This window comes from Triticum dicoccoides, chromosome 2B (genome assembly GCF_002162155.2).
Source record: "Triticum dicoccoides isolate Atlit2015 ecotype Zavitan chromosome 2B, WEW_v2.0, whole genome shotgun sequence".
In the NCBI taxonomy this organism is placed as follows: Eukaryota; Viridiplantae; Streptophyta; class Magnoliopsida; order Poales; family Poaceae; genus Triticum; species Triticum dicoccoides.
In genome coordinates, this window is record NC_041383.1 from 400,487,361 (window position 1) to 400,500,859 (window position 13,499).

A 13,499-nucleotide genomic window follows, 5' to 3' on the forward strand; every position below is an offset into this window, starting at 1 on the left:
ATTGGTACGTTGGACGTTGGCGGCTAGCCTCCTGGATTGAAGGGGCGCGGATGCGCGTGCTACCGCCGGTTGTCATGAGCTGACACTGTACCTTACCCCGCGCACCGCTACGAGCTTCGACACTTGCCGCACCGCCACAACCCACCATCCACCAGCCGCCACCGCATCACGTGCCGCCGCAACTCGCCACGCTAATGCCATGCGTTGTATGCTACTGCCCCTGTTTCCATTGCCGCCCTCATCTACGCCACCATTCGCACCTCACGTAGATCCCGTCGCACCAAGCTACAACATGGCGATTCAGTGCCAGATATGGAGGCGGAGGGGAATAGCAGCCCACAGGCCAAGCTCCGACACCTGCCACGCCACCACCACCATCGTTAGCCGCTAGCCCTCACCGCATCGCATAGGCCGCCGCCACTCCTCGCACTTATGTTGTGCACCAAATGTTGTGCCCCTCTTCCCATCGCCGCCCTCAGCAACGTCGAAGAGGGATGCAGAAGTGAAGAGCAGCTCGCGTTCGCGCGTGATGATGGCGAGAGATGGCGGTGCATCGGAATCGACGCAAGAAATGGATAAATGTCTCGGGCATTGGGGGGCTACTCTTGTCTCTCTCCCCGGTGGAGACAGAAATGAAGATGCTTGCTGAGCGACTTTCCAGTCAGATGGTGTGGCAACACCCCTGCGTTGTGATTCGTGCTTGTAGATCAGACGTGAGGCACATCATTCGCTCGAAATTGACACAAATCCGATGTCTGATTTATAGTATTTTTTTTAAAAATGCAGGAGGTAACTTACGTATATGGTAGACATGGACCAATAATCACTCACGATTGGAATTGCACGAGGTGAGATCGATAGCCCCGCGAGGCGAACCCTACCCTCCCGCGCCGCTACCCGCGAGGCGACTGGGGAGGGCATCCAGATCCCCCCCGCTGCGAGCCTCCCCTCCTCCTCCCTCCTTCCTCGCCGCCGCCAGGGGTGTGACCGGGCGAAGCCTGACCGGCGGTGGCGTCGGGGCTCGATCTCCCTCCGGTGCGATGGGGCGGCGTCGACCTCCCGGTTGGGTGCAGGCGCGGTGCTGGTGCAGGGCGTTGCGGTGTGGCGGCGTGCGATTTCCTGACGGGCGCGACGCTGCATGGATGGCCGCAGGCGGTGGAGTGCGCCTCGCGACGGCCAGATCTGGCTGGCAGGCGGCGCGTGCCGCGTGCCGCGGCTAGGGCCTAGCTTCGGGCTTCCGGCGGCTGCGGTAGGGTCTTCCCATCGTGGGCGCGCGACGGTTCTCCTTGGGCAACGACGGTTCCGGTGATGGCGCAATCCCTCGGGTGGCGCAAATCCGGGTGGTGAGGAGGCGGTGGCGTGGTCACTTGATGGTGGGCTAGCACGGCGGCCGGCGCGACACCCTCCCGGCCCAGATTTGGTCCCTTTGGGGCCCCATATGGGTCTGGGCGAGCTTGGCTCGGCTCCGCCTGCGACGGCTCCGGCGTACCGAGGTGCGGCTCGTGCGGGGGGTTGCGGAGACGGCGGCGCGCCCACTGCAGTGCGGCGACGGGAGCTTCACGAGCCATTTCAAGCTCGGTCGGACCCATGTGTCTGGTTTGCTCGTCTTGCTGCGTCCGGTCGGTGACAGCCGATGGCGGTGGAGGTTGTCCCCTCCCGCGTGGCTACTGACGTTGCTACTCCTCGTTCCCGTCCGCTCCCTCTCGGACCCGTTGGTCCCGCTTCGGACTCCATGGTGAGACGACGGTGGTGACTTCAAGACTGTGGTAGCGCATGGTGGTTGGCAGCAAGTGTGATGGAGCGCGATGGATCGGTCGGGGTGGTTGGTGTGTGGCGACCGGGAGAAATGCCTATCGGCTTGGCCGGCACCGCAACGACGCCGGTGGGCGCCATTGTTCCTTCCCGAAGGGCGTCGGGTATCCACCTCACCCATGCCCCTCTGTGTACCGGGGGAAACCCTAGGACCAGTCCATGCAGCAGGGTCGTCATCGCCGCGTTCCTTCCTGAAGGTGTTGCTTGGTATGCGGTGGTATGAAGTGCTAGAAGTGTGGTGGAAATCTCCGAAGGGCGCAGCGGCTATGGATCATCATCGTTTTCGTCGATCCGACTTCTTTGTTATTAATTTTTGTTTCTTTCTTTTTTATTTCTTTTGGGCGTCTTTGTGCTGTCTGTCCCAGCAATGGATTCTCAAATGTATCGGGTCGTTGCTATATCTATATAGCGGCACGAAAGCCTATTTTGAGCGGGAGAAAATCAAAGCGAAATAAAAGAAGATCCGAAGCAAAGCAAAATTCAGCAGTAACAACCCTAACAGAAAATCCGAAAAAGAGAGGGGTCCACGCGCTAAAGTCGCGCAGAACTCAGAGCAAGTGAGGTGGCCCCCCTCAATTCTCAAATCCTCGCCTCCACCTCTCATCCGCTCGTTCCCCCACCCTGACCTCCTCCGGCGACCGATCACCGCCGCCATGGGCTCCGACCGCGGGGAGCTCGCGCGCCTCTGCAGCGGCCGCAACTGGTCCAAGGCCATACGCCTCCTCGACTCCATCCTCGCCCGCTCCCCCTCCTCCATCCACGACCTCTGGTACACTACTGCTTCCTCACCTCCCCGATCCGCCCCCACGGGGTCTCTGATCTAGCAGTCCAGGGTTACGGGTTATGACTCGGCGATCCTGAATTTGTCTTTCTCCCCCCTCGCAGCAACCGGGCCTTCTGCTACTTCCAGCTCGAGCTCCACAAGCACGTCGTCAAGGACTGCGACCGCGCGCTGCAGCTCGACCCCGCGCTTCTCCAGGCCTATGTCCTCAAAGGTAGGGACCCTCGCTGCCCCCTATGCATCCTCTCGTTCCTCCCCGTACAGTCGTGGATTTGCCTTGCCTGATCTATCCTTGGGGATCAACTGCCACTGCTAGATGTATTTGGGTGTTGATAGCCCATCAGGTTTTGTTAGCGCAACCTGAATGCCTAGGACTCACTGTTTCCTATGTAATTTCATGATGCCCCATGAACCGAAGAGTATAGTAGCTTTATGAGCGTGTATCCATCCCGTGTCTCTGTTTTGCTGTAAGTCGAAGCCTCTAGTTACGATCTCAGAAAATAAACTGTTGCTCATAGGAAAAGGACCTAAGTGTATTCCAACACTTGTCAAACAACAGTAGAGGCGCGGATGCCATTAATGCACAGCTGATTCAAGCATGGTGTAGTTACAAAATTTATGTGATGTGAGCCTTGTGTTACATATGCTACTTTCTCTTTCTGCAATTTACTTTCCTTTTCATCCCCGCGCCTCCCCTCTTTGTACCTCTTCCCATGCCACCGTCCAAGCCTCCGAGTCCGAGGTACACCAATGATCAAAAGAACACCTGATCTTTCTTTTCCAGTGAAGCTTCCGAAGATATCATCTCTATTTCTTTTACATATGGATACCGTTGTTTTGAAGCAAATTTCACCATTAGCTTTTACATCATTATCATTTTTAATCAGGCAAGGCACTGTGCGCATTGGGGAAAAATGAGGAAGCTTTGGTTGCTTGGGAGCAAGGACATGAGATCGCTGTCCGTGACACAATTGACCTGAAACAGTTGCTGGAATTGGAAGAATTAGTTTCTTCTGTTAAAATTTATGAGACGGTTGAGTGTGAAGACGTTGTGGATGCATCACCATGTGATACCAAAGTTGTTATCTCAGAAGATCGTTTTATCAACACGTCATTCACTGCAGCTACAACTGATACAAAAACTGTTGTTTGTGAAGAGAACACTGCAAATTCCAAATCTTCATCAAATAGTGATGCACTGTTACCGAACAACAGTAAAGACCATAAAGATTCTGTCAGTCCAGCAAAAGACACCACAGTGACACATCAAACTCCCAAGAAACAGCCAAAGACAGATAAGAAAAACAAAGCAAAAGTTAAAAAAGAAACAAATGGCCAGGCTGAAGATGTGGAGGAGAGAAGAAGTTCCGATGAAACCATAACACTAGATCAAGCACTGTTTGCTACAAAAGTGTCAAAATCATCCAAATCAATAAGTTTGGATTTTCGACTTTCGCGAGGCATTGCTCAGGTATTTTAGATGGACTTGCGTTATTCATATTTTGACCATTATCACTGAGCTACATCTTTTCAGGTAAACGAAGGAAGGTACGACCAAGCAATATCCATTTTTGATCAGGTGTTGTTTTGGTCTATTATTAGTTTTTCTTGCTTATTCTCTCTAATCAGAAAAGGAACTTGACAATCTGCATTTACATTTGCAGATACTGCGGGAAACTCCAACTTATCCAGAGGCACTAATTGGGAGAGGTACAGCATACGCATTTCAAAGAGAACTGGACTCTGCTATTTCTGACTTCACCAAGGTAGAACTTTTAAATTCAAAACTTCCCCTTTACTTCCGTGTGAAATGACCTTACGATCTTACTCTAATGGCAGGCTATACAATCAAATCCATCAGCTGGGGAGGCGTGGAAGCGGCGGGGACAAGCTCGCGCTGCTTTAGGAGAGTTTGTCGAGGCAAGCTTGCTATATTTGTGTAAACTTCAAAACTAATAATGGTCAAGTCGATAAAGACAGATTATATTTCAGAAAACTCTGATATTGTATGGTAGTAGTCGCATTGTAAGAGCAATACATTAACAAACATGAAGCTATATTCTATTTTATATTGTTATTCTTTTTCTTTTCAGGCTATTGACGACTTGACTAAAGCATTGGAATTTGAACCAAATTCTCCTGATATTTTACACGAAAGGGGTACCTACAGCCAAATCTCATCTTGCCTAATGTCATTTCTCATATATCTTTTGATGAAAACGAAAGGGCAGTAGGACTCCATGATCAATTCGTGCTGCCTTGCATTTTAGTAGTAAAGTGTTATAGGTAGGTTGTTAGAGCACACTCTTGTATTCTGATACCACATGCTGGCTCATGGTAGGAATTGTAAACTTCAAATTCAAGGACTACAATTCCGCAGTCGAAGATCTCTCAACATGTGTGAAGCGTGACAAGAAAAACAGTTCTGCACACACTTACTTGGTAAGGAAATGTTTTTACTCCTTATCCACAAACTCCATCCTTCCAAGAATCAAACGGAAATCTTCTCCTTTGCATCAAATTGGCACTTTCTTTGGTGTAAAAAGATGTACTTTCACTATTGGATCCTACTTTGGGTTTAATTTTAGAGTCAACGGTGTTCCTTCTGTACAAACCCTTTCCTTTGTACCTTCGCAATTTGTATTTCATTCCAAGCTAAATTCCATGTTTGAATTGCCTTAGGTTTTGAGTAAGCAATCTTAATAAAAGCCATAAGTCCTTGAGGAATTGTTTTCCTCATGAACACATAGTAATGCAACAATGTTTGAATTTTAGTCAGTTCTAAGACGATAACCAATCTTGCTTGCTTCTGCACTCTTAAGTGGCATGCAAGAGAATGCAAAAAATTCAGATATTTGAATGAACGAGCCATTAGCTATTTGCTTCTATCAAGATTCTTTTGCTTTGCTGCTACTTTTGGAATAATAATCTTTGTATTACTGTAGGGTCTTACTCTTTCAGCAGTTGGAGAGTACAAACGTGCTGAAGACGAGCATCTCCTTGGCATAAAATACGATGGGAGTTTTCTGGACAGCTGGGCTCACCTTTCTCAGGTTTATTCCGTGATCCTAGAGATCTGTGTGCAATTTCCATGCCTTCTACTCCCTCCGTTTTTAAAGATGTATATAGACATGCTTTAGAGTGTAGATTCACTCATTTTGCTCCGTATGTAGTCCATATTGGAATCTCTAAAAAGACTTATGTTTAGGAATGGAGGGAGTATATTTCATTTTGTAGGGGTTATAGCTATACCGTTTAAGATCGCTAGTACTCCCTCTGTAAAGAAATATAAGACCTTCTAGATCACTACTTACAGAGGGAGTAGTTTGTAATTTCGTTACTGCATGTGGCAAATTCAGCTGTCGATGTAACCCTACTTACGTTAAAACTACTTGCACACGATAATTTAACTTACATGTAGATTACTTGGTTTACATTATTCTGATAAGTTGCCAAATTACTGATATAAGACTGGTCTTCTCTGTAACTTAGCAACTACATGCAATCATCATCATGCTATAGGTAAGTATTATCGAAGAGTCTGGCAGTTGTCCTAGATAAAATCCAGTAAACAGTAGTGTTACTCAAGAATCTAGTCTAAGCACGACTCTTGTTTTAGAAGAGGGGTCACATATACAGTCTTCAGGTACCTTAAATGGGCTTTAGCATAGCTATTAAACTTTCTGTAACAAAGCTTATGTTTGTGTTCTGTATTATACCAGAATCACATTTGTTCTTTGGTAAGGAGCTGATTAATTGCCACTCTGTGGTGTCTTCTGTTGTAGCTTTATCTTGATTTGGCTTATCCAGAGAAGATGTTGGATAACCTCGAGAAAGTTCTTCAAATTGACTCGAGGTGAATTTCAGTGTTCATTATTGTTCATCTTCTGCCTAACTGGACTATTTATTTCCTTTACTCAATTATTTTACTTTCCTAGGTTTTCAAAAGCATACCATCTACGTGGAATTCTCTACCATGGAATGGGTAGGCATAGGTAATTCCTTTTGCTGATACTTATATCTTTATGTTAATATGCTATATAATCTGTGACATATAGATGCCCCCTGTGTCCACCAACATGTGGTGCTGTTAAACTGAAGAAATGTTTTAAGTTGTACAACCTCCATCCCAAATTACTTGTCTTAGATTTGTCTAGATACGGATGTATCTAAAACGTGTCTAGATACATCCGTATCTAGACAGATCTAAGACAAGTAATTTGGGACGGAGGGAGTACTACATGTTGTCATACATACATCTACATGTTAATGTTTGAGTTAATTCTGTTAACACTTTGTAGTTGTGTTGTCTATTTATGGCATACATCTGCTTCTTCGAGTATAGTTACTATAGTTTCATTATAATTTATTGAAAAATAGTCATATTTAGTTTTGTCTGCATACTTTTGGATGTTGATATGCGAGCGGGTAAAATATGATGAATGTCATTTTCAAAGTGTTTGGTATCCAGTAGATTAGTTACAGGGACAAAGTGACTCATGGTGTGTTGGGAGCATGAGCTGGGTCTAGACACCACCATATTTGATCTTCGTATACAAGGATAATGAGGTTTATCTTCAGTTCTGAACCTCTACTATGATAAAGCAAGAATTGGAAAAATATTTGTGCTATAAAGAATGGACTCCTACTACCTAATACATGAGCGAGTTGTTCCTGCAGATAGATTGTTTTCTTTGTTAGTGGTAATGACTACAGTGTTTTCAGCTCAAACTGGTAGCTTGCCAATGTCACTCTTAACCCAACTTTGGTTTTGCAGGAGTGCTATTAAAGAGTTATCAACTGCTTTGACACTTGATGCTTCAAGTATTGAGTGCCTATACCTGCGTGCCTCTTGCCATCATGCGATTGGAGAATATAAGGCTGCGGTATGTTGCCCTCTTGTTTAATGAACTAGTGAATTATAATTACTAGCACAATGCTGATGCGTTGCTTTGAAGCCATAAAAACAGATGAGTAGTTAGGCCACTGGCTTAGGAGATCATCAAAAGACGTTGGCATTAGATTCTCTTATTAAGCGACCATAGTAGGTCCTTTGCAAGATTTGAAGTGAGACAGCATTTTGAATTTTGAAACACAGGATAGACGTTAGTAAGCTGTCTGCACATGATCATGGATCAGATAGGAGGACGAGGCTTATCTCTGTTTTGGAACTACAATTTGTTCGCTCTTATGCTATGATATATGAATGGAGGAATTGGTTGGGAGGAGAACAAAACCAAGAGCATAATCTCGAGTTAGAGTCTCATTTCTGCATTTGTCATTAGTGCCTTTTACAAGAGGGTTGATCTTACATGAAGTAAATGTACATTTGTTTATTTACGTCTTTTGGGAGGTTGCTTGTCCGCATGTGGATAGGAGTGCATTTGTTTATTTATTATACAAGGTTGTTGGTCCCACATGTGAACTCACCACCAACTCCAACCTTTATAGGTATACTCCCTCCGTCCCAAAATTCTCGTCTTAGATTTGTCTAGATACGGATATATCTAACACTAAAACATAACTAGATACATCTGTATTAGACAAATTTAAGACGAGAATTTTGGGACGGAGGGAGTATAATATATATATATATATATATATATATATAATATAAATACTGTAATATATAATATATAGGTAGGAAGGATACTTCATTAGAACTACTAAGAATCTTGCTGAGCTGATTTCATCTGCATCTTTTTCTTTTCCATATGTTACTGCTCTTTCTGAAATTCCTAGTTTTATTCATGGACTGCAGCAAATTTAAGACTGTTTATTATTTTATTCCTGATGTCACATCTTTTTCCATTCAAGATCAAAGATTATGATGACGTACTCGATCTGGAGCTTGATTCCATGGATAAATTTGTGCTGCAATGTTTAGCCTTCTATCAGGTACACAGTTTCTTCCTTCTCATTTGCTGTTCTTAATATCAGAACACATAAGCATACTCCGTGATCTGAAAATCTGCAAGCCATGTAAAATGTCAACATGTGAAAGAACATATGTTTTGTTCCAACTAGTACAAAAGCTTCAGCCCCATCCTTCCCTTTCTGAAATCCACATAAGATAACACAGCTGTTACTTATCGCTAACTTGTCAGGCTAAAAATTGCAGGATTTGAAAGGGGAAGGGGTATAAAATTTTACAAACCTTCCTTATCTGTTAAGTTGAAGTCTGTCGAGAGTAATATTCTACCACTAACAACTCATGTATTGTTAGACCTACCAAATTTCCTATCTAGAATTTGATTTACCAGTCCTTTATATTCCAACGTGTCAACCGTCAAATGCTTTGGCAATTTCCCCGGGTTGGATAAAGCGAGAATTTGGACTAGACCTGTTAATCATTCATTATCTTTCGTAGTAATAATATATCGGGGTTTCGAATGAAAGTTTGGTATATTGACTATACAACATTAAGTAAAATATGTCTGACTGATTGGCGTGGCAGGCCACATGAATGGAGCCATACCCAACCAAAAAAGGATATATTATCTGAACGCATTTCAAGTAAATTGTACTAAAACCTGGCCTGCTGTCCTTTTTGCTTTTCCAGCGATATTTACATATGTGGGCCTCTTTGTTTTTTAGAAATTTATTTTTTAAGGAATCGTACCTATACAGGTTATTTGATCTGTAGGACTATTAGTAACCTTATGAAATTTTCCTATGGGCCACTATGCACTCAGTTCCTATGGTGCAATTTAATGCCCTTTGGTTGATTATATGCGACTTTCTAGGATTGGAGAAGGCTAGGCATGCCATTGTAATCCTGCACATTTGGCATCCTGCAAACAAAAGACTTGTAACATTGAATCCAAAACCACAGTGTCTGTTAAGTCATCATTCAGTTTTACAAGGTCCACCTTCTGTTTGTGTAGATTGTAAATATTTATTTGTAGGTATACTTTGCTGCTGTTCTCTTGCAACAACTAGCATAGTGCACTATTGGTATTTTTCTAATGCCTGGCTCAGCTCCAGCACCTTTTATCAAATGCAAATGTTGTGGCTCTTGGGCAGGTTTTAATATTTACTGACTTGCCTTATACTCTTTTATATTTGTATGCTGACCATGATTTTCTTATGTGCTACTTCTTGCAGAAGGAAATTGCTCTGTACACTGCTTCTAAGGCGAATTTAGAGTTCTCTCAGTTCAACATTGATGATGATGTTGACCCACTATTCAAGGTTAACTTTATCTTCAAATCTATCTTACTATAATCTTTGTGGTGCATCAATTAAATTTCTTTATGGCAATAGGAATATTGGTGCAAACGACTGCACCCAAAAAATGTGGCCGAGAAGGTATATCGCCAACCACCATTACGGATCTCACTTAGAAGTGGGCGTCTTAATAAGCAAGACTTCAAGTTCACAAAGCATCAAACTAGTCTTCTCCTAGCCGCAGATTCAATTGGGAAGAAGATACAGTATAATTGCCGCGGCTTCTTGCCGAATCAACGCCAGGTATCCTTCCTGGAAGTTCTGCAGATTCTGCTTTGCTGCTTCATCATCAAAATGCTGTTTAAATGTTTAACTTATCTGAGATAGTGAGATGGATGTTCGTAGTGCATCATGGCCTCCTTCCTATGCCTTTTGAATCACTAACACTGTCTACAATTAAGTGGAGTACAATTTTCTTCGAATTGGATGTGACGTTCTTGAAGAGGTTGATGCCAACTGATGGTAAACATTCTTATGAATGTTAAAGAGGGAGTACTTTGTGATACCTCCAATGTCTTTTTTGTGATGTATATACGAGAAATACATAGAACATTCTTGTTGGCAGTATCGATCGAAGATATATATGCCTTGATTATAGAACATACAAAGCTATGCCTGTTGTTTGGTGCTTGCAGAGGTTGGCTGCCGGTGCACTTGATTACTCTTTTTTCTGCTGTACTTTTTTGTCATAGTTCATATTTTCAGAATTTGATCAAAGCGCCATGCCTTGTTTCATTAGAGTGTGTGGTCAGCTGTTTGATATTTGCGCAAATCAGATCATTCTGTTATTTCAGTTCTCCATCCTCGTTTTATAGTTTCTAAATTCATTCGCCAGAGTGTTCCATATGACCATATCCTGCTTTGTCATTGTTCTATTTACTGAGGCTATATTTTCCTTTTGTAGTACCGCATGGCTGGCTTAGCTGCTATTGAGATTGCTCAGAAAGTTTCCAAGGCTTGGCGCTTTCTGAGAAATCCAAAGAACAGTGCAAAGTTAGTTAGGAGAAGGGATAAGCATAACATGAGCGTAAACAGGGGAGGTTACTGTAGCACCAGTACTTTATCCGCTGGATCTCCAACATCCAGTCCAAGTGAGGAAAGGGTTTCGTCTGGGATTTCTCTGTCCTGGCAGGATGTCTATAATATTGCTGTCAAGTGGAGACAGATTTCTGAACCTTGTGATCCAGTTGTTTGGGTCAATAAGCTAAGGTGAGCTAAATACTTGCACGAGTGATCTGTTAAACCATTTTCTTGCTTAACTTCTTTTGTGATGTACCAGTGAAGAGTTCAATTCTGGTTTTGGTTCTCACACCCCATTGCTTCTTGGTCAAGCAAAAATTGTTCGCTACTATCCATATTACCTAAGGTTTGTAGACACTCATGATGTTTTACTTTGCTGTTTGGTTATTTGTGGTCAGCCCCTGATAGTCCTAGCTTATTTTCTTTTACATGACAGAACTTTGGAAGCTGCGAAAACCATCATGCTTGACTTGAAGTATGTCAATAATGCAGAGGATCGTGCAATTTTCCTTACAGATATTGAGAAGTTGAAAAAAGTAAGCTGCACAAGAATATGTTTTGAGTGCCATGAGTGCACAACCATATCAATATTTCTCCTTCATGTGAAGTTTTGGCTCATATGCTTATTAGAAGTCAAGCAAACTAATTGTCTTTTAGTTGTATAATATGTCACATTGGAACTAGTGGAGGATTGCAAGAGAGAAAGAAAGGTTGTGTAACTTCATTACATCTATATATAAACAAATAAGCCAAATTGTGATCCCCAATCAGCTCTAATATCTCAAGTATAGATTTCCGTTTGGATAAATTTTCAGTAGGTACCTAGGAGTTGATTGATTCTAATATTATGCTTTGTTTGTCATGGCTTTCTTCCGCCTTTGATGGTTCAAGTGAGAAGCTTACTATATTATGTTCGCAAACTAACCAGTATTTTCATGATAATAAAACCTACAGATAGAAGTTGCCTCATCATGCTCAGATTTGTACAATGTAGTTGGTGAGACCTATTGGGTTGCTACTAGATGTGATAGTATTGCGTTTCAGGGGTAAGTTGCTTGTCTTTATTCGTGATAGCTCCCGTGCCAAACTGCAGCGAAGTACTTGTAAAGAGCATCATATCTTGTGCTTATTTAATAACATAGCATAACCTCTTTCAGGAGGCGCCTTGAAGGGACAAGGATAACTACTCAAAATGTGTAAGCTGTCTGGACACTTTCTCTTTGCTATACCTTCCTGCTGACCTGCTCACTTGTGATCATGATATTACAGGGGTAAGACAGGATTTGACTTCGCCATACGAACTCCTTGTACACCATCTAGATGGGAGGAATACCAGGAAGAAATGACCGCAGCTTGGGAGGTACAGTTTAGATTTCTTCTTCTGCTTGTTGGTCGCTGGTTCTTTAGTTAGCAGTACCAAATTGCTTCTGAATATGTTGTATCCTGCGATGCTACAATTTTTGGAGGACCTGTTACTTCACATCAGTTGCAATGGAAAGAGTAAGTTATAATAGACCACATTTGCTTCTAATGATGCTTCTGCAGGCCATTTGCGAGGCGTATTGTAGCGACCCAAACCCTACACGTGACTCCAATGCACTTGATGCTGTGAAGGCGGCAATATTACGCATGACATATTACTGGTACCAGTCATAACTTGCAACTCTCGTCTATTTCTCTGCCGCCAAGTGCCAATTGATTTGGGGTAACTTGCAGGTACAACTTCATGCCACTCTCGAGAGGATCATCGGTTGTAGGTTATGTGGTGCTGCTCGGCTTGTTCCTGGCAGCAAGCATGGATGTGACAGCAAGCATCCCACCAGGCGTTCAGGTTGACTGGGAGGCGATCCTGTCCCCGGATCCTGGCACATTTGTGGACGCCGTCAAGCCCTGGCTGTACCCATCTGTAAAAATGAGCAAGAGCCTGAAAGATTATGCGGATGTCAGCGTTGCTTTCGGCACGACAGGATCGGTTGTAGCGGCCTTGACTTCTGCCGACACATAAGTTATGAATATGGTTTCACAAATGATACAGGTTGCTTTGGTTGTTTTAATTATTTTCTTTGTTTCACCAGGCATAAATTCTAGCAGTGCAGTTTGCTTTCGACTTGCAGTTTAAATTATATGCTGCAATATTGTAACTTGAACAATAAACTTATTATTTTTCCATTGGGACAGTTGTTCTTTGTAAGTTGTAACAAATAATGTATGGAACATTTGCTTGCCTAAAGGATGTTTATTATTTCTAGTTGCATGAACTGGGCATGCTTTTCTTGCTTGAAAATGTTTTTTCTTTGCTGGAGATGAGAAGGCTCATGTATTATCAATGATCTGTTGCATATTGCATGTATGGAACTGAGGTCAAGTTTTGTTAAACTTCAAGGGGATGACCTCACACACTCGCGCATGGATGCGTACGGTCTTGCTGAAACACAAACAAAATGTAGGGTCTTGCTGAAACACAAACAAAATGTAGGCAAATCCGCTGCATATCACAGAGTTTGCAACTGAAGGGGCACATGCTTGCATGAGGGTGAAATTCAGATGATTACTGGTCTTACGCGGTAGCAGGGGTTCGCAGGTAGGACCAGCAAGACTCCTGCACATAGTTACGCGGTAGCAGGGGCTCGCACATAGGAGTACATCTCTTATTCGA

The 13,499-nt window shown here is 43.5% G+C and overlaps 1 protein-coding gene across 1 annotated transcript; it reads left to right on the top strand.

The window, feature by feature from the left end:
* Positions 1–2,383: 2,383 nt before the first annotated feature.
* Positions 2,384–13,095, top strand: LOC119363887 (suppressor of RPS4-RLD 1-like). Its single transcript, XM_037629257.1, has 23 exons — positions 2,384–2,581; positions 2,698–2,807; positions 3,481–4,064; positions 4,128–4,172; positions 4,258–4,359; positions 4,433–4,513; positions 4,687–4,753; positions 4,935–5,035; positions 5,539–5,646; positions 6,379–6,449; positions 6,532–6,588; positions 7,371–7,479; positions 8,411–8,491; positions 9,701–9,787; positions 9,860–10,066; positions 10,728–11,032; positions 11,103–11,189; positions 11,280–11,379; positions 11,798–11,889; positions 12,001–12,039; positions 12,113–12,203; positions 12,389–12,486; positions 12,560–13,095. Exons 1-23 carry the CDS (start codon positions 2,466–2,468, stop codon positions 12,846–12,848), a joined length of 3,027 nt encoding a protein of 1,008 aa, XP_037485154.1. The 5' UTR covers positions 2,384–2,465; the 3' UTR covers positions 12,849–13,095.
* Positions 13,096–13,499: the final 404 nt, after the last annotated feature.

Excerpts from the sequence above, each read along its gene's own strand:
- LOC119363887 (XM_037629257.1), top strand. The coding sequence starts at position 2,466 with ATGGGCTCCGACCGCGGGGAGCTCGCGCGCCTCTGCAGCGGCCGCAAC. Across the intron at positions 2,808-3,480 it reads CCAGGCCTATGTCCTCAAAG|GCAAGGCACTGTGCGCATTG; the intron begins GTAGGGACCCTC and ends ATTTTTAATCAG. Across the intron at positions 6,589-7,370 it reads CATGGAATGGGTAGGCATAG|GAGTGCTATTAAAGAGTTAT; the intron begins GTAATTCCTTTT and ends TTGGTTTTGCAG.